The sequence below is a fragment of the Pseudorca crassidens genome, chromosome 19 (genome assembly GCF_039906515.1).
Source record: "Pseudorca crassidens isolate mPseCra1 chromosome 19, mPseCra1.hap1, whole genome shotgun sequence".
Classification (NCBI taxonomy): Eukaryota; Metazoa; Chordata; class Mammalia; order Artiodactyla; family Delphinidae; genus Pseudorca; species Pseudorca crassidens.
This window is the reverse complement of record NC_090314.1, coordinates 39,950,304-39,975,082: the sequence shown is the minus strand read 5'-3', so window position 1 is coordinate 39,975,082 and position 24,779 is coordinate 39,950,304. Positions and strand designations below refer to the sequence as shown.

The following is a 24,779-nucleotide window of genomic DNA, read 5'->3' as shown; positions in this document are numbered from 1 at the left end:
TGGTGGAGCAGGACCTATATGGGTGTTCTCCCCTAAAATCAGAGGAGATCTTAGACAACTCTTAGACCAGCTGCGGCCCAAAGAAAGGAATTTCTTATCCCTCCCATTCCCCCTGTCTGCCTGAGGTTAGTTATTCATCTAACAGAGATTTATTAAGCACCTACTGTGTGCCAGACTGGTGAGCAAAATGGACATAGCCTCTGCCCTCAGAGAATACAGAGCCTAGAGGGGAAGAGAACCATTTCCTACAAATACAGACATAAGCCCGGGCTGGGCCAAGTGCTCTGAGGTTATGGACTCTGGTCTGATCTAGTACTGTGTCCTCAGCACCTTGGCACTTAGTAGGCACTGTGATACTTGCTCAAAGGAGGCCGCCCTGAGGAGCTGATGTCAGAGCTGAGACTTGGAGGGTGGGAGTTAAAGATGGTTTCATGGCTCCCTTTGCCTTCTTCGTGGGTCCTGTCTCCCTCCTTACCTCCTCCACTCAGGCCAACGGTGAGCATCTCTGACAGGGATATCAGAATCTCCTGGTGTCCCGCACAGGGGTCAGGGTGCCTTAGGTGGCCCTGAGCACTGGGATGATTTGCTCAGATGGTGCATGTATCTGCCCCCCTTTTTGCGTATGTTCTAGAACTGGGTTCAGCCCAGAGATGGGGGTTGGGGTTAGGGGGTGGTCTGGATGGTGGAGGAAGGTGTGGGGCCTGCTGACCATCAGGAAACCTGACCCTTGGGCTGGGCAAGCCTCTCTGGCCTCATTTTCCCCTCTGTTAAGAGGGAATGATTGGAGTCATTACCTACAGTGCCAGCCGTGGGGCCTCTTGATCCTGTCTGGGAAGGGCAGGCCACTAGGCAGACTGCGGACCAGCGAGAGGGAAGGTGTCAGACACGAGGGCAAACCATAAATAGGCCCCTCTCCCAGAAGACCACTGAAAGTTCAAGACTGGCGCGGGCACACGCGGAATGAGGGCAGAGACTCCCGCCAGGAGAGAAAGGCACTTAAGGGAACTGCTCATTAGCATGAAATGCAAATGAGTCCGGCCTCATTTGCACAACTCGGCGCAGGATTTGGCGAAAGGGCAACCTAGGAGGCAGAAACCGCTCTGCCCTCCCTACTGCACTCCCCGCAACCCGCCCGGGAGGGGGCTGAGACACGCACCCCGCTCGGCGGGAGCCGTGGGTGGCGCAGCCCTAGGGGAGCAAAAAACGCCGGGGAGTCGGGGGTGGGGGTGGGGGGATGGCGGGTGTAGGAGGTCATCCGGTCCATCCCTCTGCCTCTCCTCAGTGGCGTAAGTGGCCCCGAAGTCTCAGGAGAGGGAACTGACTTCCTTGGTTCCGCTGTGTCTACCTCCCGCAGAGGTGGGGATGCCTCCCCGCCGCACTTCACCCCAGCGCCCAGAACCCCGCTCCCGGGTACCCACAGCCTTTAGGGGTAGAGCTGGCGGCAAGAGGGAGCTGGGGCGCAGAGATCCCGGGGACTCAGGAAGGAGAGGCGGGAGGAGGGCCGGGGTCCACGTGCGTGCGCGCGCGTGGGTAGCAGCAGACCATCGAGGACCAGCTCCTGGTAGGGTGGAGATGTGCAAGGAGAGTAGCCCCGCCAATCTCCTGTCCTGCGGACAGCCTCCCCATGAGCTATTTTGGAACTCGGGAATGAGAAACTGAGGCACGGAGTGGGGGCTTGGTGGAACTTTGCAGGTTCAGAGTCGGCAAAGCCCAGATCTATGCTTCTACCTCCTCCCACACACTCGAGACCCTGGCAGGTCCCCTCGCAGGAACATCCCTCTGCTCCGCAGCTGCTGTTGGAGATCCGGGCTCTGGGTCCGGCGTGACCTGCCTGGGGCCACGTGTTCAAGCACGAAGCCCTCTCCTGAAGCTCAGGAGTGTCAACATGAGATCAGGGTCAGAGGGTTAGTGTTAGGAGATTAGGGTCAAAGCCGCAGAAATGGACCTGGGAGGAGCAACAACAAGCTCAAGAGGTTGGTGGAGGCCACGCCCAGACCTTGATGCCTCAGCCTTCCCTGGGCTCCGCCCGTTTTCCTAAGACCAGCCTCCTCCAGCCTGAAGGCCTACCCCCGGGACTTCCCGCTCCGCTCGCCCCTTCCTCAGTCCCGCTCCCAGGCCAAACTCCAGGGTGGGATATTAATCGGTTAGAGACCCAGGATTTCGCTCTAGGACCCTGGTCACACCCCTCACACCGGGCTGTCTGCCTTCCTTCTGCACCGGGCCCGCCCAGAGCTGAGCCCCGCCCTCCGGCTGCGGTCCAATTCTGGGGTCTTGGACAAAGGATGCCCGGGGGCCGGCGGCGCTATCCCAGGACCCCGCGCCAAATACTCTGATTCCCTGGGGCTCCCTCCAGAGGAGTCCCAGAGCCCCCACTGGCCAATAAGAAAGTGGGTTCGGTCTGGGTAGCCGTCTAATTGGATCCAGTCTTCGGGAGCGGACACCAGGGCCAAGGGGAGGGGAGAGGGGCGGTCCCGGGCTTTGGGGTGGGAACCGGATTCCAGCTGTGGCTCTCTCCACGGTGCCCCCGCCCGCACTGCCACGGCAGCCGGCCAATGGGAGTGCGGCTCGGGGCCGGCGGCGCGCGGCGATTGGCTGCGAGCCTGGCTGGGGAGAGGCGGGGCCGAGGCTTGAAGTTGGAGTGAGGGATCCAGCTGTGGTGTGCGCCGGGCTCCTCGCCGCCGCTTTCGCTTGCTCGCTCCGCGTCTCGGCCGGAGGAGGCGGCAGTGGTGCCGGCGACAGCTACGGCAGCGGCAGCCACCGCGGCGGCTGCGGCGGCGGCATCTCCGCCTCCACCCCTGCCCGGGACGGCCCCCCACCACCTCCCCGCCCCTCCTGGACCGTGAGCCCGCCGCCGGGTGGAGAAGGGAGCCGCCCCCCACCCCCTCCAAACCCACCCCCAAAGAGATTCCTCCTCCCCTCCCCCGCCGCCGCTGGCGCGGAGCCGGGACGATGCTGACCCCTTAGATCCTGCTCCAGCTGCGCCGCGGGAAGAGGGGGCGCCCCTCCCCGGCCCCCCTCACCCTCCACCCCCCTTTCGCTCTCCCCCTTTTGGGGCCGCTTCGCCGAAGGTAGTGCCGAATCTGGCGACCGGAGCCTGGGCGCGAAGCGAAGAAGCCGGAACAAAGTGAGGGGGAGCCGGCCCGGGGGGGCCCAGAAGCCCTGGGGAAGCGGGACTCGCGCCGGGCGGGGCTTCCCTGCGACCCGGCGCCCCGCGGGCAGCATGCCCCTGCGGGCAGGGGGAGCTGGGCTGAACTGGCCCCCCCGGGGGCTCAGCCTGCGCCCTAGAGCTCCCCAGATGCGCCCCCGCCGGGGCCCCCCGGTTGCGTGAGGACACCTTCTCTGAGGGGCGCCCCTTGCCCCTCTCGAAACCGCCCGGGGCCCCAGCTGGCCAGAGGATGGACGAGGAGGAGGATGGAGCGGGCGCCGAGGAGTCAGGACAGCCCCGGGGCTTCATGCAGCTCAACGACCTGTCGGGGGCCGTGGGCCGGCCAGGGCCGGGGTCGGCGGAAAAGGACCCGGGCAGCGTGGACTCCGAGGCGGAGGGGCTGCCGTACCCTGCACTGGCCCCGGTGGTTTTCTTCTACTTGAGCCAGGACAGCCGCCCGCGGAGCTGGTGTCTCCGCACGGTCTGTAACCCATATCCTCCGGGGCACGACTGCCGGGCTGGGGGGCCGCAGGGGGGCGGGCCGCGCCGCCTGAGGGGACCAAAAGCCAGGTGAGTCGGAGAAGTGAGCCTGGAAGGTGGGCAGATGAGAGGGGGGCTGCAAAGGAGGGTAGGGGGCTTCGGAGTAGGAGCGGAGACAGGAGCAGGTTTGGCTGATACCCCAGGCGAGCCCCACCTCGGTACCCACACCTCAGTCCTCCTTGGGGTGTTGGGATCCAGGCCAGGGAAAGAGAGGAGACGCGCCCCACTGGTGTGCAGCTGGATGCTCTCCAGATGTGGGCAGGGGAGGGTCGTCATCCTCCAGATGTGGGGAGCTTCGGGAGCCTGGGAGCTCTATTCCGCCCGCCGCCGGTTAGCGAGCTGGGTTTGGTTTCCGAGTTTGGGGGGTGGGGTGGGGAGGAAGCTGCGGGGACGGGGGAGGGGGGGGACCGCAATCTCCTGGGTTTCCCTCCTGCCCCAGCTCCAAAGTTTGCGGTGGATTCTAGGGTCTGATTCCCCCACCCCACCCCACCGGCACCCGCCCCGACCTGGTCCTTGAGGCTGACGTTTTTACTGCCCCTGAGGGAGATGTTGGGGGGCGGGGACCAGGTCCTAACCCCCCCCACCCCCACCCCGCGGCTTGGAGGCACAATGAGGAGATTCCGGCGGCGGCTGATGTCAGGGGTGCAGAATGAGAAAAAGATGTGATGGAGGAAAGCCGTCTGCCCCCAGAGCCGGGGTAGAGACCCTTTCAGTAGGTTCCCAATGCTTAGAGTGCCTCCGTTTCCCCCAGTTCTTTATTCAATGCGGGGTGCTTAAGGTTGGGTTGGGGAGTTTTGTACCACATTTTTTCTTGTGGAGGGAAAGGCTGGCAGGAGCTTTGGCAAGTGGGGGATGGGATTAAGCCGGTCCAAGCTACCCATTCCCTTTCTATGGCAGTGCTCCCGCCTGATTACAGAGCAGGTATGGGAGACCGCAGCCTTCCAAGAAAGTATTGGGGGGACAGTGAGACTCTGAGCCGGTTCACTGGGGAAGACTCGGGTCCAGCACCCCATGTGTACTCCTTGGATAGGTTTGTGGAATGCAAGCCCCACATCCCAGCGAGATAGATTTAGCACTGCCCTCTATCCTCTGCCCCGTCATGAATTGCATGGGAGACCCCATCCCCCTCATCCCCACGGCCTCTCCCCCTTAGCCCCTAGCACAAAGCACTGCTTGACTAATGCCTAGCTCCAGGCTGCGTTAGGTCCCGCCACTGCCAGAAGGGAAGGGGCTACGCTGCCATCCCTGGTCTTGACAGCTTCTCCTGGCACTTTCCTCCCAGCTCAGAGGCTCTTTTGGACTCAGGGTGGGAGATGTCGGGTCTCCCTTGTAACCCCTAAGAGCCCAACCGGGACTCTGCTTTGGGGAAGGTGGGGGGAGCTTGGCACCGCCCTCACTCTCTGCAGCTCTGCTGCCTCTAGTGCGCAAAGCAGGGATGTGAGCTTGGGTCCCCCCCAACCCCCATCCTCTACACCCTGTGGGTCTTTAGGAAGCTCCCCTCGTCGCACGCTGTCTCCATCCCCCGCCCTTCCTTTCTCTCTGAGCTGCAGAGATAGAGGGCTGCCTCCAAGGTGTGTGGACCGGCTGAGCTGGAACATCTCGCCCCCCCCATCCCCCCCCACCCCCCCACCCCCTCGGTAACCCCAGGCCACTTTCTCAGGGGTAGAGATGGGGAACAAATGTCTCTGAAAAGAACAGGCTCAGGGCATCCCTCCTCTCTGCGGCTAATCACCCACCCTCTCCATGAATGTTAAAAAGCACCAGACCTGTCCCCTCCTTCTCAGGAGCCCCCCAGGGGTGTGTGTGTGTGGTGGTGGGGGACTGCGTGTAGAGAAACCTCCTCTCTCTTTTCCCTCCAAAACAACAGAGACCTCTTGGCTAGCATCTCCCCACCTGCTCTATCTTCAGGTGCTAGTGGATGGTTTGGGGTCAGATTCCTTCCTTGAGGTGTTCTGGCGGGGGGGCAATTGGAGAGGGCTGGAATGACAGAAGAGAGGTGGAGGCCCAGTGCTCATCTTGGGAGTGGGGGAGCAGGCTTACCTCTAGGCTGGTGGGAGTCTGGGGTAAGGGGCCTTAGCATCACTGGGTCTGGACAGCCCGCTGAGCCTGGATTGGCTGAGGATGGGTGGAGAACAATTTCTTGGCAACGGGGCTGCCTCAGATGCGCCCTCACCACTCTCATCACACCCATGTATCAAGGGGAACCTATGTTTTTCACCGCCGGAGGGGTTCTGGACTGACTCTTGGACCTCAGTCTTTCCCTCTCTCTTTTTGGTATCTGCGAGGCTTCCCCTGGCTGCACCTCTGGGCCTGAGGGACGTGAGGACACCTCCCCTCAACTAACTGAAGCTAGTTAGGCTCTTCTTGGCGTGCTTCTCGGCCCCTTCCTCTCTTAGCCTCTTTAAGAAACCAGGTTTCCTAGAGAGGAGATCTAGACCCAGGTGGGAAGTGGTGTGTGAGTGTGTGTGTGTGTGTGTGTGTGTGTGTGTGTGTGTGTGTGTGTTGGGGAGGGAGGGATGGCAGCAAAAGGAAGGAGGGGCTCGGAAGTGGTACTGGGGAGACTGGGGGTTCATGGTCAGAGTCAGAAAGGCCCCTCCTCCCAGGCTATAGGGGAGGGAGTGTGTTGGACTTTGCAGTATGTGTTTCTTCAAGTGTGAGGGAGTGCGTTTCCCCTCCCGGGAAGGAGATCCTGAGCGTTCCCTCCCGTGCTGTTGTGTCACATCTGGAAGTTTGTGTAGGAGTTTCTCCAAGCTCCGAGCCCAGCACAGCTTTTTCTCATTTGGAAATCACAGGCTGGCATTTGGGATGCCGAGAGGGGGAGTGGGAAGGGGGCCAGAGGGGGAGAAGGGAGCCTGCCAGGAGTGGGGGGAGGAGAAGGGGAGGCCTGAACAGCAGGAGCCCTAATGGCTTCCAGAAGTGAGTGTGAGTGTGTGATCACTGTGTGTTTCTGAGAGAGTGTGCGTCTGGAGGGGAGGGGGCACCCGGACTCCGGAGCGTTCCTCGCCACTGTCCCAGTGTCCCAAGTTCCCCTGTCTCTCTTACCTAGGGAGAGATCTCCATTTTGGTCCTCAGAGGAAATGGAAGGGGGGTGTTCTTCCTGTCTCCTCACCAATTCCCTCCTCTCATTTTCAAACCCAAGGCTCTCCAGAGGGAGTTCTGGGGAGAAGGGCTGCGGCTGGAGAGCTGAACTGGGCTGAGGGAGCCAGAACACCTCCTGGCACTCTTTCTGTCCAGGCCCACCTTCCTTCTCGGCCACATACACACTCTGCTCCACCGAACTGTCAGGGGACTCCCCGTCCTGGAGAGTGCCAGTTGGAGCCATTCCTGGGATTACCCCCACCGCACAGCCCCCCTTCACCCCTTGCCTCTGCTCCCGCCCCAGCTCTCACCCCGCCCTGCCTGCCTCAGCCAGGATGGCGACAGACACAACTGCTCACACACGCAGACACACACACACACACACACACACACAGAGTCACAGACGTTTGAATCAGCTTTCTGGCCTATTTCCCCTCCCAAAGATTCCAGCTCTCCAGTGTCTCTGTGTCTCTCGTCTCTGTCTCTGGGTGGGGCTGGCTGCCTTTCTTCGGGCTGCAGTTTTCAGTTCAGCTGGAAGCCTCCCTCCCCACACACCCACACTCTGGAGCGGTCTGCAGCGGGCAGACCACCGGGAAACAGGATTGTGGGAGTTGGGGGGGGGGGCGGGTGCTCAGCTGGGGGAATCCCCTTTTCAGCCTTCCTAGCAGGAGCCCCCTCCTGAGCCCCTAGATCTCACCCCACTCTGGGGAATGCTGAATCCCATAAACACCAGCCTCTCCGGGGGTGAATGAGGCAAGCACCCCACCTTCCCAACGAGTAGTAGGAGGCCAGGACTCCTGGGTCCAGGCCCTTTACCTCTTCAGCGCTCTTAGGTCTCGGATTAGCAGGCTCCTAGCAGAGAATGGGACAGCTGGGGGGCCTGCTTCCCTTCTCAGTCGCGCTCTGCCCTGAGCCCCCGTGCACCTGGAGGTGGTCCAGCCCTCCTCCCTCCTCATTCTACCTTCCTCTCCCTTATAGCTGCCCAACTAGGCAAGGGCTCTAGATACAGCCCCACGGAGAGGACTAAGTACTCAGATAATATGCTCTAGTTCTCTCTCCTGGAGGGAGAGGAGGAGGAGGGATGGAAGTGGGGTTCCTCACCCTGCCATTTCCTTTTTTCTCTGCTTTTGATGGTGGGTTGTGGGGAGACGAAAGATCCTCCCTTCTCCTACCCACCTCCCCCTTTGGGATCCACTCCAGCCCGGACAGTCACCATAGCAACAGTAGACATGTGACTGCACAGGTCTCTCATAGTCACTATGGCAACCAATGTCCCCCATTCCCTTGGTTGCCATGGGGATTTGTCACATGGTTCCCCCCCAACCTGATAACCTGTGAGTCTCCCCGCTTACCCTTCCGTGTGTGAGGACAAGACAGCAGCCTGGGTAAGGGGAGTCCATATGTGAGGGGGGGGGTCCCTTTAATTACCATGGCAACAAATCCACACCACCTGGTGACACATCTTCCTGTTGTTATGGCAACAGAGGAACATGGCCCAGTGACATACGGCCATATTCCCAAGGAAATGAGCCCTACCCTGAGAAGGGTGAAAGACCCCCCCCATTAATTATTCCTTAATTCAGATTGTCCCAAATTTTCCTGTGCCTTGGTGTTTTCCCTGTCCATTTATGTTTACCTATAGGGGAAGGGGAGAGGTGAGAGTGGCAGGATGTACCCGGGAGTAAGGTGAATCGCCAAGAGGGCTCTTGAGAAGGGGCTTCTGTGGTCAAGAGCTGGAGGTGGGGTTGTTTGGAGGCAGACTCTGGCTATAAGAAGCCTCAGTGTGAGCATGTGTAAGGTGGGGACAGACAGAGGGACAGCCCCTTTATGGTGTCACTTCTCCCCCCACCCCCACTCATCATCAGTTCATCACTATTGAAGCAAACAAGGTAGGAAAACATGAATGGGGAGATACATCTGGCTTCTAGGCAGGGAGGCTGATTGACTGACTGACTCTTCATTCATTCACTCTTCCCATGTATTGATCACCTGCTACACGCCAGGCACCACTCGAGGCTCTGTAGGGGCTTGGGGGTAACAGAGTGCCCGTGCCTCAGCGAGGGAGATGAGACAAGGGCACAGATGACACTGCCATTAGAGGGGCCCACACAGTGTCCCGGGAGCCCCTCTTCCCAGGAGAACTACGCACCTGCCCCTATGTAGGGACATCTGCTCATATGGGTCCCTTCCAGAACCCTCTTCCCTATAGAGGAGAGGAGGGGCCTAGGTTGGGGAAAGCAGGCCAGTTCTTGAAGGTAATCGTGTCCTTCCCTTTTCAGACGATGGTCCCAAGGGAGCTCCCTCCCTGTCCCCTTTTTTCCAGGCTGACCCCTGGCTGACCCTTATTCTGGGGATAGGTCCACTGGGCTCCGGCTCCACGGAGGAAAACAGCTCCATGGAAACAGAGCTCTTTTAATTTCCCCCTTCCATCAACTTACCCCAAAAGCCTAGAATTTTTTTTTTTTTAACTCTTATTCCTGTGAGGATGTAAGATTAGGGAAATTGTAGTGCCTTGGGAATGTAGGGTACCTGCTGGTGGGAAGGGATGTGAGTCTGCGGGAAAAGGGCCTGGGTGACAGGAGGGGGTAGAAGGGCCTTGAGGTGATTGAGTGTGGGCTCCCGGAGAGGGGGTGTGGTCTGAGGTTCAGGACAGAGATGGGGTATGGCTGGGATCAGCTTCAAGGTGAGTCCTTGGGTCCCTGGCCAAAGCCTTCTCACTCTAGAAGTGGAGTTATGACAGGAAGATTCCATCTGCGCTGGGCGCTCTCTGTCTCACTGAGTCTGGCTTGGTGGGTCACGCTGTGGGCTGCCATGACACCCTCCCTACCTCCATCCTCAAGGCCTTCTCCTTCCCCTGGCCCCCCACTCTCTGCTTGTTTCTAACCTCTTTACTCTTCCCCAGCCCTCTCATGTTTTCCTTGAGAAAACAGGATGCTTGGTCACTTATCTGTGAGTCTGGTGCCCAGAACTTTCTAAGGTCCAGAGGCCATTTTCTACATTCTCCTGTAGATGGGCTGGAAGTGAGCCCCTTAATGAAATCCACTCCGTGGAAGGACTCAGGGTTTAGAAAGACACTTCTCTCCCCCTTGTTGCAAAACAGAGTCTTTGCTGGTCGAGGGTGGGGCTTCGCTGGAAGCCGTAAGAAGGTGTGATGGTGGCATGGTCTGTATACAGGGTACTGTCTGCTCTGCACAGGCTGGGGGCTTATGTCCAGCACAGGGCCTGGTGCGTCGTGGGTCCTCATTATTTAACTGTGTGAATGTGTCTGGAGGCCGTGTGAGGGCTTTGAGAGGCCAGGGGCTGGCTGGGGAAGAGGCAGCCTGAGGCTCCAGTTCTGTGGTGCTTGTCTGTCTGGGGCCAGTGCGGTCGTGACAACCCCTTCCCTGCAGCCTGAGCAGCTATGGAAGCTGCTATCCCAGATCAGAAGCTTGGAAAACTCAGTCTCCTCTGGGTCTTTCCCGTGACCTTCAGCACACGACTTCTGGGCCTCAGTTTCCTTGGGTTCCGGGGAAGAAGGTGATCTAGCCCGGATGTTTCTCGGGGCTGTTGTGAGCATCCGATGTGACATGCTGTGAAAGTGCTTGGTAAACTGTAAGGCAAGCACGATCCGACTTTAGGTTTGTGTCACACATTCACATGCATTATCTCATTTGCTTCTCACATTTTTCCCTGTGAGGTAGGGAGAATAAGACTCAGATTCAGCAGCAAACTCTCGGTGCCTGGCACGATCGATTTCATCCCCCAAATGCCTTGTGCAAATAGTCAGGGTATTTGTGGCTTTTCCTACTTTACAGAAGAGGAAGCTGGGAACAGAGGTGAGATGACCCGAGCTGGGACTAGCCGGCTACACCTGGCTACATCTCAGATGGGGTGGGCAGGTCAAGCAGTGGGAGGTGCTGGGGCAGGGCGTGGGGGCCCGGGCTCAACTCCACCCTGGCCAGATGTTTCCTTGACCACCTGGCACCTGGTTTGAGCGCATCAGCATGTTGGTAATCCTTCTCAACTGTGTGACCCTGGGCATGTTCCGGCCGTGTGAAGACATCGCCTGTGACTCCCAGCGCTGCCGGATTCTGCAGGTGAGCATGTGTGTGGGGGCAGGAGGGGGCAGCTTCTGATTTTTATAACCTTGACACCTTCTCTGCGAGAGGCCCTGAGCCCAGAGGAGGGGGTGGGGGTGGGGTAGGGGGCTGTTCCCCCACCCTTTTCTCAGTTTCAGCAGCCTCTTGTCCCCACATCAGGCCTTTGACGACTTCATCTTTGCCTTCTTCGCTGTGGAGATGGTGGTGAAGATGGTGGCCCTGGGCATCTTTGGGAAAAAGTGTTACCTGGGAGACACTTGGAACCGGCTCGACTTTTTCATCGTCATTGCAGGGTGAGGGCCTGGGCTTGGGGCAGGAGAGCGACGGATCAGATTGGTCCCTTCCCCAGGACCAGTTCTAGGCCCGGCCCCCTCCCCCAGCCCATCTACAGTGCGACTTTCTCCCTGGCTGTCCACCAAGGGTCCGGGGCTGTCCTATAGTGCTTGAGCCAGTACTTCTCTGAATTCCAAGGCCCCTGCGTCCACACCCTCCTCTGTTCATTCTCTGATAAGGAGTCTGTCTTTGGCATAGGGGTGGCCTTGCCCCCAGGGAGAGAGCTGGCTTTTCAGGGTCCCTTGGTAGAGGGGGAGGATTCCTGCCCCACCACAGCAGGATTCCTCATTGACCTCTTTTGACCCCCACGGCGGCCTCAGACTCAAAGGGCCTCCCTTTGGGCCCCTCCCTGCAGGATGCTGGAGTATTCGCTGGACCTGCAGAACGTCAGCTTCTCAGCTGTCAGGACAGTCCGTGTGCTGCGACCGCTCAGGGCCATTAACCGGGTGCCCAGTGAGTGACCCCTCAGCCCTCGGCCCCTGGGCGGAGAACCCCAAGAGGAGATATGGGAATCTCAGACCCCACCCCTACCTCCTGGCCACTCACAGGCCTCATGCGGGCCTGGAACACTGAGGCAGGCCCCCTGAGACAAGGGCTCAGTGGGGAGCTGGGTCGCTGGAGCCTAAGGGAACCCCCACCCGGGCTGCGGCCCTTCCCCCTCATTTCAGCCTGATTTTAGGTCAGAGTCTCAGGAATGTCTCAGATGACCCCTTCCCTTCAGCTAGATCACCCTCCCTCCGGTGGAATGGGGGCGGTGGGAGCAGGGTGGAGAGGCTGGCAGGCCAGGAGGAGTGGGTGCAAAGTGGGAGGGCCTTTTCTAGCCAGAACCGCCTCTCACGCGGTCTGGTTCTCATTGGTGAGACAGCACCGGCCACACCGAGCATGACTTCTCTCAAGACAGGGCCGCTGCACACCTCATCCTCCCGCTGTGTCCCCTTCCTCTTCCCACACCCTTCCAAGCCTCTGCAGCAACTGACTGCTGGGACAATTATCTAAATTAAACTGCATTAGTTTCTGAGCCAGCCAGGCTTTGGCAGCTCCAGCTCCCCTTGCATCCCGCCCCCCACCCTTTCTCAGGCCCCCTTTGCAACTCCCCAACCTACACAAGCTGCAGATGGTCTCTGCTGCCGTCCCAGGAGTGGGGTGGGTGGGGGCACGTTTCTGGGGCTCAGTGTCTGATGCAGCAGTAGCCCCCTTTGCTGCGTGTGCATGTGTGCCTGTGTGTGTGCCTGTGGGGTGTGTGTGTGTGTGTCTGGGTGGGCAGAGCTGCTCAGTGTGTCCTCCAGGCGTTGGTGTCTGTTGGTGTTAACAGGAACCCCAGATGAGGGGCATGTCTTCCCTCCTCTCGCGCCCCAGGTGATCGCTGGCAGATTTATAGACCTCTAACTACTCGGTGTAATTCCCTTAATGCAAACCCTGAGGAATTGATCTCAGCTGGAGCACAGAGGAGCTGAAGGGGGCTGGGAGAGGGGAGAGGGGAGAGGGACTGAGTGGCAGGGGCGGGGCAGGGCCACTTCGGTCACCAGGAGCAGTAGTTAGCAGCTGCTTAGAAGCTTTTTCCCTGGAGGGGTCAGGGGGCCACGAGTGTCACTTTGGGGGTCAAAACTAGCCACCAGAGGTCTGTGTGCTTGACAAAGGTTTGGTGGCCTGGGGGCTAGTTTAGATGTCCTAGATCTGGAGTGGGGAGGGAGGGCAGTATCCCTAACAGCATCTTAGGGGCATGTTTGTGGTGGCTTTCCCTGTGGAAGGGGTTGTTAACTGACGGCCACCTGTGTGTCCTCAGGTCCTGATGTGAGGGTCTGGACCAAGCACATACTAGACTCAGGGAGGGCCTCAGCACCATGGTGAAGCGCAGGGCATCTTGGCCCCTGCGGAGGGCTTGGCTCTCAAAGGGAAATTCCTGCCTGCTAACGCCCTTGCTGGAGTTCTCTGCCTTGGTTTCCCCAATGACTTTGGCGTCTATAACTTAGAAAGGTCAGGTGATTAGGATGTAGGGTGGGAGTGTGTGTGTGTGTGTGTGTGTGTGTGTGTGTGTGTATTGGGGAGTGGGATGCGGAAGCAGAGAGCCTGTCTAAGTCCTGGCACCTACACTTAGCAGCTCTGTGGTACTGGACAAGTCATGTTAGTTCTCTGAGCCTCAACCCTCATCTGCAAATTGGGGTGATATCAGCTCTGTGATGAAGCTGGGAGAGTTAAGTGGGATGCGGTGCCGGAGAATGCTTTGGAAACTGCGGCCACTCTGCTCATCCTTGGTGGTACTGTGCTCTGACTGGTGTGGGCAGGCCAAGAGGGATAGTGGGTAGGGGTTAGGGGCTGCGAGGGCTGCCTGCAGAGTTAGCAGTGTCTGTTGGTCTCCCTCCAGCTTGAGCCGGGCTGTCTCAGCCTCAGAGGCCCCGGTGGGCCCCCTCTGGGAGTGCTGCCAGGTCCCTGGCAGCCAGCCTAGCCCGGCTAGCCTGGCACCCCCAGCGTGGCTTCTGCCCCCACAGGCATGCGCATCCTCGTCACGCTGCTGCTGGACACGCTGCCCATGCTGGGCAACGTCCTGCTGCTGTGCTTCTTCGTCTTCTTCATCTTTGGCATCGTTGGCGTCCAGCTGTGGGCAGGGCTGCTTCGTAACCGATGCTTCCTGCCCGAGAATTTCAGCCTGTGAGTGGCACATGGGCCGGGAGGTGACCTGGGAGTGGCTGTGGGGCTGGGACCTCCCTCAGTTCCTGTTGCCGGTGACATATCTGTTCTCTTATTAGTGACATATCTGGTTATCAATCTTGGCTACACACTGGAGTCACCTGGGGAGTTTAAACAACGGCAAGGCCTTCATTCTCCCCACTGCCCATTTCGATTTCGTGGGTGTGGGGTTCAGCCTGGGCGTGGGGATTTTTAAAAGCTCCTCAGTGAGCCTAAAGTGCAGCTACGTTGGGAACCTCTGCTCTAGGATGGAGACTTCCCACGTCCCGACTCTGGAGTTTCACCCTCAATCTGCATGCTCCTGGCGCACCCCATCTGCACCCATGCATCCCTGCCCCTTCCCAGTGCTCGCCCTGTGTGCCTCAGTTCTTCCACCCAGCTCTCCCCGCCTGGGCCCTGTCCCCCGAGAACCCTGCTCTCAGCCTCATCCCTGTTTCCTCCGCAGCCCCCTGAGCGTGGACCTGGAGCGCTACTACCAGACCGAGAACGAGGATGAGAACCCCTTCATCTGCTCCCAGCCTCGCGAGAACGGCATGCGCTCCTGCAGGAGTGTGCCCACGCTGCGCGGGGACGGGGGTGGCGGCCCGCCCTGTGTCCTGGACTACGAGGCCTACAACAGCTCCAGCAACACTACCTGTGTCAACTGGAACCAGTACTACACCAACTGCTCTGCAGGGGAGCACAACCCCTTCAAGGGCGCCATCAACTTCGACAACATCGGCTATGCCTGGATTGCCATCTTCCAGGTGGGGCCGCCTGGGCGCTGGGAGAGTCCCCAGAACACAGTCCCGGCTTGGAGTGCTTGTCCTCGGGGTTGGGATGGGGTCAGGGCCTCCCGAGGAGCCCGCAGGAGGCTTTAGGGGGCCCAGAAACAGCCTGCCCGCTGCCACCTCCGCAGGTCATCACGCTGGAGGGCTGGGTCGACATCATGTACTTTGTGATGGACGCGCACTCCTTCTACAACTTCATCTACTTCATCCTCCTTATCATCGTGAGTGATTCCTCAGGCCCCTGTGGGGATGGGGCATCCTGGGGAAATGGGTGGGGGGAGTCCAGAGAGGGGACCTGCTTGGTCTGAAGTTCTAGCTCTCAGGAAAAGTCCCATAGAGACACAGGCAGAAGGCACCTGTCATGAGGAGTCAGGAGGTAATCCAAGGTCAAGGGCTATCACTTACCACCACTTAAAATCTTGGGCAAGTCATTCCCTATGAGGCCCCCCAGCCCCACCCTGGGCATCTGTTTCCTCATCATTAAAATGGGTGGTCCTCAACCCAGGGTGATGCCACCTCTCCCAGGGGGCATTTGGAAATGGCAAAGGGTGGTCCTGTTTTTTACGAGAACTAGGGGAGCACTACCGGCATTTTGCTGGGGGGGGTGGGGTGTAGATAACAGGCACCCTGAAATGACAGTCCTGCAAACGAAGAACTGTTCCACCCCGAATTCCCATCATTTGGTGTTGAGAAACACTGTGGGATCTCTTGTTCCAGCTCAGAAGTTCCACGACTTTATGAGGATAGAAGACAGAGGCAAAAAGTAGCAATATTTAATCACTACCATTCATGATTAATAATTTAATTGCTACCACTTATAGCTAATATTTATTGAGCATTTACTATGTGCCAGTCCCTGCTCTGAGCACTTTTTCATGTGCTGGTGCATTTAATCCTCACCAAGAGCCTGTTGTTGTCTCCGTTTTACAGACGAGGAAGCTGACGTTTCCTCATTTGTCTGACCCCGTCAGGTGCTTTGCATGTGCTGTGGGTTAGTCTTGCTGGGTTGAGCGTCGCTGCCGAAGTGCGCTGTCACGTCTGCTGCCTGCTTAATCCTCAGAGCCCCCTGTGGGGTGGCAGGTGCAGGGACTGTGGCCGCATCTCCTAAATAAGAACTCTGAGCTTCAGAGGGCTTGGTCACTGGAGCTGAGAATTCAACCCCAGGCCACCGACTCCAAATCCAGCCCTTTTTCCATGTCACCAAGAGGCCAATGACGGAGGCAGACAGAGGGACAGATATGGAGAAAGAGAAATCTGAAAGAGAGAAAGAGACTAAGATCTACTCAGGACTTAGGCAGGCCCCAGAGAGTCAGAATAAAGACCTCTCGGTGAGTGGGAGGTGTCCCTGAGGAAGAACGACGCCCCACCCCCAACCATCCCTGGTATGGAAGCGTAGGGGCCTGTTCCCTTCCCCCCACCGTCACCTGGGTGGCAAGGCCAGCACCTCTGGGAAGTGGTTTCGTGACCTTTTCACGGGATCTTTTCACCACTCAGCTCTCCCTGGGCTTGGGGAGTGGGAAGGAAGCAGACAGAGAGGTAAGGGGCCTGTTTCCACCCTCCCACACACCCCATGAAAAATCTTTCCAAACAGCTCTCTGGAATCACACTAGTGAAGCTAATTATCATAATTACTAGGACACAAGCTAGGGAAAAAAGTCTGCTTTGTCACCATAAATATTCATTACCTTCATTCCGGTTTGTTAGCCAAGCAATTGCCACCCCAGAAGCCCGGGGGAAACTGAGGCATGGAGGTGGAGACGGGGGAGTGTGGCCAAGTCAGAGTGGCAAGCTGGCTAGTCTGCAGGGTTCAGCGTTCAGCCCATTACCCAGCTGGGGGAGGGGAAAGGCCAAGGCCAGTGGTCACGAGGATACCGAGGTCCCATGGTTAAGGGTCGCACTCAAGCTTACGCAGCTAGACTTGGGGCTAGAAGCAGGAGTTTTGTGAACAATGTTTTTGCCAAGATCTCAAAAGCTCAACCCGATGTGAAAACCCCACGTCCCCAAGATAGCATTCATTTCCACAGCCTTACCTAACTCCTAATGGGAATTGGGGAGGGGGTGCCCAGAATCTCGGAGGATGGGCATGTTGAGGGGCAGGGAGTTTGGGAGATATCCTTGCCAGATAACCTCATGATCAATAGCAATGCCTTGGAATTCCATAGAGGTTGGTTCAAGTCTAAGCTTTGCTGTGCATGGGCTGAATGATCATGGGCAAATTCCTCAACCTCTCTGAGCCCCAGTTTCCTCACTTGTCAGATGGAGACAGTAAAGGTGTCCCCTCTTGAGATCGTTATGAGAATAAAACAGGATGATGCTTGGACAATCATTGAGCCCAGCGCCTGGCCCACAGGGATCACTCTGTACTCGGTGGCTGGCACTGTGGCTCCCTGTCCTTCAGGCTGTCTCCTCTTGCTGTCCCCACCCCAATAGGTGGGCTCCTTCTTCATGATCAACCTGTGCCTGGTGGTGATTGCCACGCAGTTCTCAGAGACCAAGCAACGGGAAAGCCAGCTGATGCGGGAGCAGCGGGTGCGGTTCCTGTCCAACGCTAGCACCCTGGCCAGCTTCTCCGAGCCGGGCAGCTGCTATGAGGAGCTGCTCAAGTACCTCGTGTACATCCTCCGGAAAGCAGCCCGAAGGCTGGCCCAGGTCTCCCGGGCAGCGGGTGTGCGGGCCGGGCTGCTGAGCAGCCCAGCTCCCCGCGGGAGCCAGGAGCCCCAGCCCAGCGGCAGCTGCCCTCGCTCCCACCGCCGTCCGTCTGTCCACCACCTGGTGCACCATCACCACCACCATCACCACCACTACCACCTGGGCAACGGGACGCTACGGGTCCCCCGGGCCAGCCCACAGATCCAGGACAAGGATGCTAATGGATCTCGCCGGCTCATGCTGCCACCACCCTCGACACTCGCCCTCTCCGGGGGCCCTCCGGGGGGTGCAGAGTCTGTGCACAGCTTCTACCACGCTGACTGCCACTTGGAGCCAGTCCGCTGCCAGGCACCCCCTCCCAGGTCGCCGTCTGAAGCATCGGGCAGGACTGTGGGCAGTGGGAAGGTGTACCCCACCATGCACACCAGCCCTCCACCAGAGATGCTGAAAGAGAAGGCGCTAATGGAGGTGGCCCCCACCTCTGGACCCCCCACCCTCACCAGCCTCAACATCCCACCCAGGCCCTACAGCTCTATGCACAAGCTGCTGGAGACGCAGAGTACAGGTGAGAACTCTGGGTGGAGGCACGTTGGTGCCCCTCACCCAGGGACCGGGTGATATCCCATCCCAGCCAGGACTGGGGCGTCTGGAGTCAGGACAGGGCTTGGATTCCCATCCTGCCACTCTTGGCGTTGGGACCTTCAGCGAGTCACATGGCTTCTTTGAGCCCTAATTTTCTCATCTGTTAAAACGGGAATCATAATTCCTACACTGTAGTAATAACAACAGCTGTCGTGTAATGAGCACGTGCTACGTGCTCTGCTCTGTGCTGTTTGCAGTTGTGATGGATTGCTGTGTGCCTGTCACATGCTCCTCAGGCAAAACCCCACTGGAGCCTCTCAGCAGCTTAAGGGATAAACTTCCTTATCATCCCCATTTTACTGATGAGACAAAGGAGGCTCGGAGAGGTTGTGTGACTTGCCCGAGGCCGTGCCACTGGTGAGGGGTGGAGTCGGGGCCCTCTGACTCTGAGGCTCTATAGTCCTCGTTGCAGGTTCAGAGGGGAAATGGTGTGTGACTGTGGTGAGCACCGCGTCCCGTGCTAAGGGCGCTCTTGTAAACATGAGTGTCACTCCGTCCCCATAGGGAGACCTGGGGCTTGGTGCAGCAGGTCCTCAGGGGCTGCTAGGCTGATGGGTGGGACACCCAGTGTCGAGGGGAAGGGAGCTGCTTGCCCCTGGGGGCATCCCCCAGTCAGGCAGGGTGGCACACCCTCCTCCACAGACAGACTCGCTGTAGCCGAAGCCCAGGCCCTGTGTTTCAGGAAGGATGTGGCACGTGGGAGAAGTGGGATATTTGTGGGCTGTTCTGTGGGAATGTGGGCTGGGACAGGAAGGTGCCGCCACAGAACGCAGTGGGAAGGGTTCTCGTGCCAGCTCCTCTACTACCCTGCCAAGGGGCGCCAGCCAGCCGCACACACGCATGGTTCTATTTCCTTCTGTGTAAAAGGCAGGGCTGGGACCATCACAGCTGTCAGTGGTGTTTACTGATGTCCTCCTGCATGCAGGCGGAAGGGCTGGGCCCCGAGCCAGGCGTCTTCAAATCCATGCTTTCTCTGGGTAGTCGCTGAGGTTCCTTTCGGCTCTCACAGTCTACGGTCAAAGCTGTATTTTAATCGACATTGGCGTCTTGGGATAGGTCACTGTGCACATGCGCAGTCTGGGGTGTGTGTGTGTGTGTGTGTGTGTGTGTGCGTGCGTGCGCATGAAGGTGTCTGGTGTGTGTATGTGCCCGTCTGCATGCACATGTCTGGTGTTCATATGTGCATGTGTCCACACGTGTCTGATGTGTATAGGTGCGTGTCCGTGCACACGGGGTGGTGCTCTTGTCTGGTGTGTGTGCACGCCCATGTGTGCACATGCCTGGCACGCGTGCACCGTGTGGTATGTATGGGTCTGTGCACACTTGTGTTTGGCTGTGTGTGTGTGACTCATAAATTGTATGCATGTGTACACAGTACATGCATGTATGCGAGTGTGTGTCTAGTGCACATGTGCGTGTGTCTGGTGTGAGAACATACATGAATACACATGTATGGGTGTGTGTCTTAAGGAACCCTTGGAAAATGCTACTTAAAGCAGTGTTAATGCAGGGCTGGCTTCCCTGGGAAGGAAAGATGGTCTAGGCTCCTCCCTGAAGGCTCCTAGGTCAACGGCACGAACCCTAGGACAACCAGCAGTGACTGTCAGTGGGATGCTATTGGCATTTGGGGGCATTCTCTTACTCAGGATTGCCCACATTGCAAGTCATTCAGCACCCCTGCCCACCAAGTGCCTAGCACCCCCATCATTGAAAGAATCCCAAACTCCCCCACTCATTTTATACACACTCTGAGGGAAGGGTGACCCCAAGTTGGAAACCCTGGAGTCTCTAACCTCTACTCTCCTGTCCCAGGCGCCTGCCAAAGCTCTTGCAAGATCTCCAGCCCTTGCTTGAAGGCAGACAGTGGAGCCTGTGGCCCAGACAGCTGTCCCTACTGTGTCCGGACTGGGGCAGGGGAGGTGGAGCTCGCCGGCCACGAGATGCCTGACTCAGACAGCGAGGCAGTTTATGAGTTCACACAGGACGCCCAGCACGGTGACCGCCAGAATCCCCACAGCTGGCGTCGACGGAGCCTGGGGCTGGACGTGGAGCCCAACTCTGTGCTGGCCTTCTGGAGGCTGGTCTGTGACACCTTTCGGAAGATTGTGGACAGCAAGTACTTTGGTCGGGGAATCATGATTGCTATCCTGGTCAACACACTCAGCATGGGCATCGAATACCACGAGCAGGTAGGGACACGGGCAAGGGCACGGTCCCTGGGCTGGGGACCCTCTGCCTTCCTCCCCTCCCACCCCGTGTTCGGTCTCCTCTCCATGCTGCTAGCTTGCATGACAGGGAGGAAGACAGGAGGGAGATGCACCCATGCGGGGGTCTCTCTGGAGCGTGAAAGCCAGTGAATGTCATACAGTCTCTGAGTGTGGAGGTTGCCCAGGGCAGGGGCAGGGTCTGAGCTGGGTGTGTTTCATCTGGGAAGGCTTCTGAGAGGAGGTGGGCTTTAAAGAATTTAAATGAGCGATGAGCATCAGATGGGGGCAAGGCCTTTTTGGAGGGACAAGTCACATACAGGGGGTGGGCTGGGCCCCCGGGCATTCACCGGACTCAGTAATTAGGGGTGTGATTGACTGGAGGCAGCAGGGGGCTGTGCAGGTGGAGGTGAGGAGTGGAGGGCTGGAGCCTGCCCCCGGGCGGGGTAGGGAGGGAGGCCATCTGCTCTTGGCCTCTGTTCTGGGAGCCGTGCTGTGAACGGGGAGGGCGGCTCTAGGTGGAAGAGAGCTCCCAGCATGGTGAGGGGACTTGAAACCATTGCGCTTGAGGAATCGTTCTAAGAACCTGGATGTTTAGTCAGGAGAAGAGGAGGCTCAGCAGGGACAGGCGAGCTGTCTTCAAATATTTGAAGGGCTGTCATGTGGAAGAGGAAGCAGGCTTGTTTTGCGGAGCTGACGGCTGCAGGCAATGGGATCTGCGCTGAGGGGGAGGAGGCTGTCTTCTCTCGCAGAGCTGTGCAAGAACAGAAGGGGTGGCCTGGGGAACCCCACTGACCCCACTCCCACACTGGAGGTGGGAGCAGGTACCGTGGGGCCTCACAACCGGCCTTGGCTTCATCCCCCACAGGAATCCTTTCAGAAGGCAGCCCTTCCCCCCAGTTTGGCCTTCCAGGTCACCCCCTTGTCAGATTCTCGGAAACGAGGGAGGCCAGCAGGCAGGTGCTGCGGTTCACAGGCCCTTCTGTGCTCTTCTCCCCTGGGTGTTCTCACTGTCCTGGGGCTCAGGGAGGGTCGGGGCTGCCAGACCTTCCCTGGTGCCGACCGAAGCCAGGTACTGCCCCAACCTAATGGGTACAGGCACGTGGAGCCAGAGGGTGTGGAGTGGGCACGCACGCACGCATGCACGCACGCACGCAAGGGTGTGGCAGGGGTGGGGCAACCATGGGGCAGGTCCTGGGCTCCGCTGGGCGTGGCCACGGGGCAGTGCCGGGAGTGGGTCTGGGTCGAGGCTGGGTATCCTAGGTCCAAGCCCGGCTGGAGCAAACGTGCGATGTTCACTTTTCAGGGGGTTCTGAATTCCCTTACCGTCCACCCGACTCAGCTCCTACCCCAGTTGCCCTGTCCAGCCGGGTGCACCCCAGCCCCTCCCACATCGCCATCAACCATGTTGACGCCCCTTCCTTTTGCCTCAGTGACCCCCACCCAGCCGGCTATACCCTGCTCCTTTCCTATGGAGGTGAGGTGGAGGCGGGGCAGGACACCGGCTGCAGGGTCAGCAGGTGGGGAGTACGGCACTTTGGTGGGCGTGTTGTGTCTGGGCGCATGGCGCGTGGGTGTGTGCGTCTCACGCCTGCTCAGCCAGCCTCCTGGGGAGAGGTGCTCTGCTCTGTCAGGCTGGTTGTGGCGGCATTTTCTACTGCCGCAATCCAGGTGGCGGCAGCTCCTAAGCTCCCATTACGCCAGCTCCCGAGCCCGAATCCCAGCCTCCTCTCCCTTACCCCAGTTCTGGCCGTGGTCAGATGCCCCTCCCCCCGGGGCACCTCCTCGGCTGCTGGTGGCGGCTTTGAGTGTGCTGGAAAGAAGCTGAGTCACAGAGACTGAGGGCAGATGAAGCTGCAGCAAGAGGGCTTTCAGTTAGACATCAGGAAGGACACCCCCTTGGGGAAGAAGTCATAGCAAGCAGTCACGGTGCCTGCAACATCTCCTTATCCAAGCTCCTGAGGAAAGCGGGGGACAGCCTCCCAAGTCCTCAGCAGAAGGGAGTCCCCACTCAGTGGTGGCACAATGTCTGCTCCAGGGAGGAGTTTGTCCCAATGCCTGGTTGCCGAGGGCCCCATAGGGGTGAGTGAGAGTCACCAGCAGGCCAGGCAGAGGACTGACTGCGGCCCCGGCAGGCTCTGGGGCTGGGAGCGGTAGAAAATCCCAGAAGCAGCCGTGGCCCTGTGCTTGCAGGCGCTGCGGCATGAATGTCCCGCCATCTGGGTCCCTGAGCCTGAGCAGGCTGAGGGGAGCAGGGAAGGATGCAAGGAGACATGGAGGCCGAAAGACAGAGACACAGAGGAGGATATGGATACACAGAGGGAGACAGAAAGACAAAGGGAGGGAGAGACAGAGATAGGGAGATGGGGGCACAGAGAGCAAGATGGAGACCCAGGGGGAGAGAGATAAAAAGACGGGAAGGCAGAGACACAGAGACAAGAAGGTCAGAGATATAGAGAGGGAGATGGGACTCACGGGGAGGAGACAGAGACAGGTGGAGGCACAGAGATGTAGGGGTGACGCAGACAGATGTAGGGGTGACACAGACAGATACAGAGAGGGAGCCAAAGACAGACCAAGACCCTGATGTAAACAAGGATAGACGGAGCAGGCTCCAGTGGAGCCTCAGATGAAGGAGAGGAGGAGCCAGTTGAGCAAGAGAGCTGAGAGACACAGCAAGGAAGAGCGTCTGCAGACGCTCAGAGGCGAGGACCAGAGGCTCATGGCTTCCTGCAGTGCTCTTCATGAGGCAGTTGTATCCACCGATCTTGGTGTTGGACACTGGAGAGGGTGTTGCTGGTGCTTCCCTGGGGGAGGAGCCCAGCCCGTTGCTGGTGCCCTTTCCAGACCTGTCGTCTCCCACTGTCACCTATCTTACCCATCATTCGGTTTTCCTGTCTAGAACAGGAAAACCTGCTGCTCTCTACCAACCTCTTGACCAAGGTAGCATCCATTCTGTCATACCCCACGCTGCCCGAGGTGGGCCCCATGCTGTCCACACTCTCCTGCTTTTCCCACCCCTTAACCCACCAGCTGGCGGAGAAGTGGCAGGTAGTTTGTGCAGAGAGACTGGTGAGGAGGACAAAGACACAGGACTCCGAGGAGGGAGCAAGACTATAACTTCAGATAGGAAGTGTGATCTGATGGAGGGTGGGCTTGTGTGTGCCCCACCCACTAGGGGGCGGTGCCTGGAACAGGGAGCTTGTGAACTATACATCCATCCATCCATCCATCCATTCCACACACATTTTCTGTGCATCAGAGTTGGGCCTAAGCAGTGGCATGCTGATAAATGTTTAATAACCAGCCCTTTAAAAAGAAAAAATTGTCCTGATTTGTGGTGTTTACAGGATTTGCCAATTTCCATGGTGTAAATGCTTCTACTATGGCTGATTTCAAGCCACCAATGTGATGTCACTGCATGTGGGGCTGGGAAGAGAGGTGCACAACCAGACGCTCCAGTACAATGCTGGGCCGGGGCACTCTGTCCTTCCTCTCCAAGACCTCACCGACAAGTAAACGTCACACTAACTTGATGTAATACGTGCTTGGAAAGGATGCACAGAGGAGTCACCCATGACCCAGACTGGGGAAAGGATTCAAGGAGGGCTTCAGTAGGACATGACCTAAGGGCTGAGTTTGAATGGAGATTGGGAAGTAGCTAGTGAAGGGTAGAGGGTAGGGCACAGCATGGGGGAGGGCCAGAGGCGCCAGACACAAAAAATGAAGAGATTTATAAGGAGTTCAGAACGAATAGGGCACTGGGTGGGGGCTGGGATGGGCAAGTAACAAGAGATGAGTTTGGGAAAAAACTCAGAGCTAGGTCCTGAGAGGCATAGGAAGGAGTTTGGATTTATTTTATCCTGAAGGTGACAGGTTCCCCCAAAAGGTTTTAAGCAGGTCGATGATATGTGTTTCTGTTCTGTGAAAAGGCCTCCGGAAGCCACGTGGGGAGTAGAAGGGAGAGGGAGACAGGAGGCAGGGAGGCCCACCAGAGGGCTACTGCAGTGGTCTGGCCAGTTCATACATCTCTGTCCCTGGAGACAGAGAGAAGAGTGCCGGGGAGAGCTGGCAGGTAGCTGAACCTGTAGACCTCAACACCAGTTGGATATCTGTGGGGACGAGGCGGCGAGGATGACACCCAGGTTTCCGCTTCAGGGGCAAGCACTGGGGCTTGTGCAGAGTTGGGCTGGAAGGCATTGCATACAAGGTGCCCGTGGGACATCCAGCGTGCTGTTGGAGCACAGAAGAGAGGTTGTCTCCTGGAACCTGTCTCTGCCTGAGTATGCGGGGGGGCGAGGCCCCTCCAGAATGGGGTCTTAAGGACACAGGAGCTTCCTAATCACCCCCTTCCTGGTTTGGGGCTGCTGAGGGCAGGGGCCAACCTCATATTCTAGAAGAGGGACAACAGCATGTGGGGAGGTGGGGAGGGCACACAGCCCAGTGGTCTCCTGGCCTGCAGAGGAGAGAGAGGGAGGGTCCCGAATACACAGCCTTCCAGGCCAGGGGAGGACAGGGCAGGTGATGATTCTGCTTGTTTCCCCATCCTGACACTCTAGATACACGTCCAGGGAGCGTTTCTATTTATAAGTGAGTGAAGTCAGCTGTTCAGGGCAAGGGAAGCTGGTGGTGGGGTGGGGTGGGGTGGGGTGGG

At 58.4% G+C, this 24,779-nt stretch overlaps 1 protein-coding gene across 20 annotated transcripts in view; it reads left to right on the top strand.

Moving 5' to 3' along the window:
* Nucleotides 1-2,650: 2,650 nt before the first annotated feature.
* CACNA1G (calcium voltage-gated channel subunit alpha1 G) overlaps nt 2,651-24,779 on the top strand; it is a 62,735-nt gene continuing 40,606 nt past the window's right edge. For 18 of the 20 annotated variants that reach the window (XM_067716332.1, XM_067716342.1, XM_067716336.1 and 15 more), the window contains exons 1-9: nt 2,653-3,637; nt 10,728-10,839; nt 11,002-11,135; nt 11,531-11,628; nt 13,662-13,821; nt 14,306-14,606; nt 14,759-14,851; nt 17,061-17,844; nt 19,734-20,110. In XM_067716332.1, coding sequence (XP_067572433.1) covers nt 3,396-3,637; nt 10,728-10,839; nt 11,002-11,135; nt 11,531-11,628; nt 13,662-13,821; nt 14,306-14,606; nt 14,759-14,851; nt 17,061-17,844; nt 19,734-20,110 — 2,301 coding nt within the window. In that variant the 5' untranslated portion in view covers nt 2,653-3,395. Of the gene's footprint in view, nt 3,638-10,727; nt 10,840-11,001; nt 11,136-11,530; nt 11,629-13,661; nt 13,822-14,305; nt 14,607-14,758; nt 14,852-17,060; nt 17,845-19,733; nt 20,111-24,779 lie in introns of all 20 variants that reach the window. The other 2 variants (XM_067716343.1, XM_067716344.1) reach the window with 2 other exon arrangements.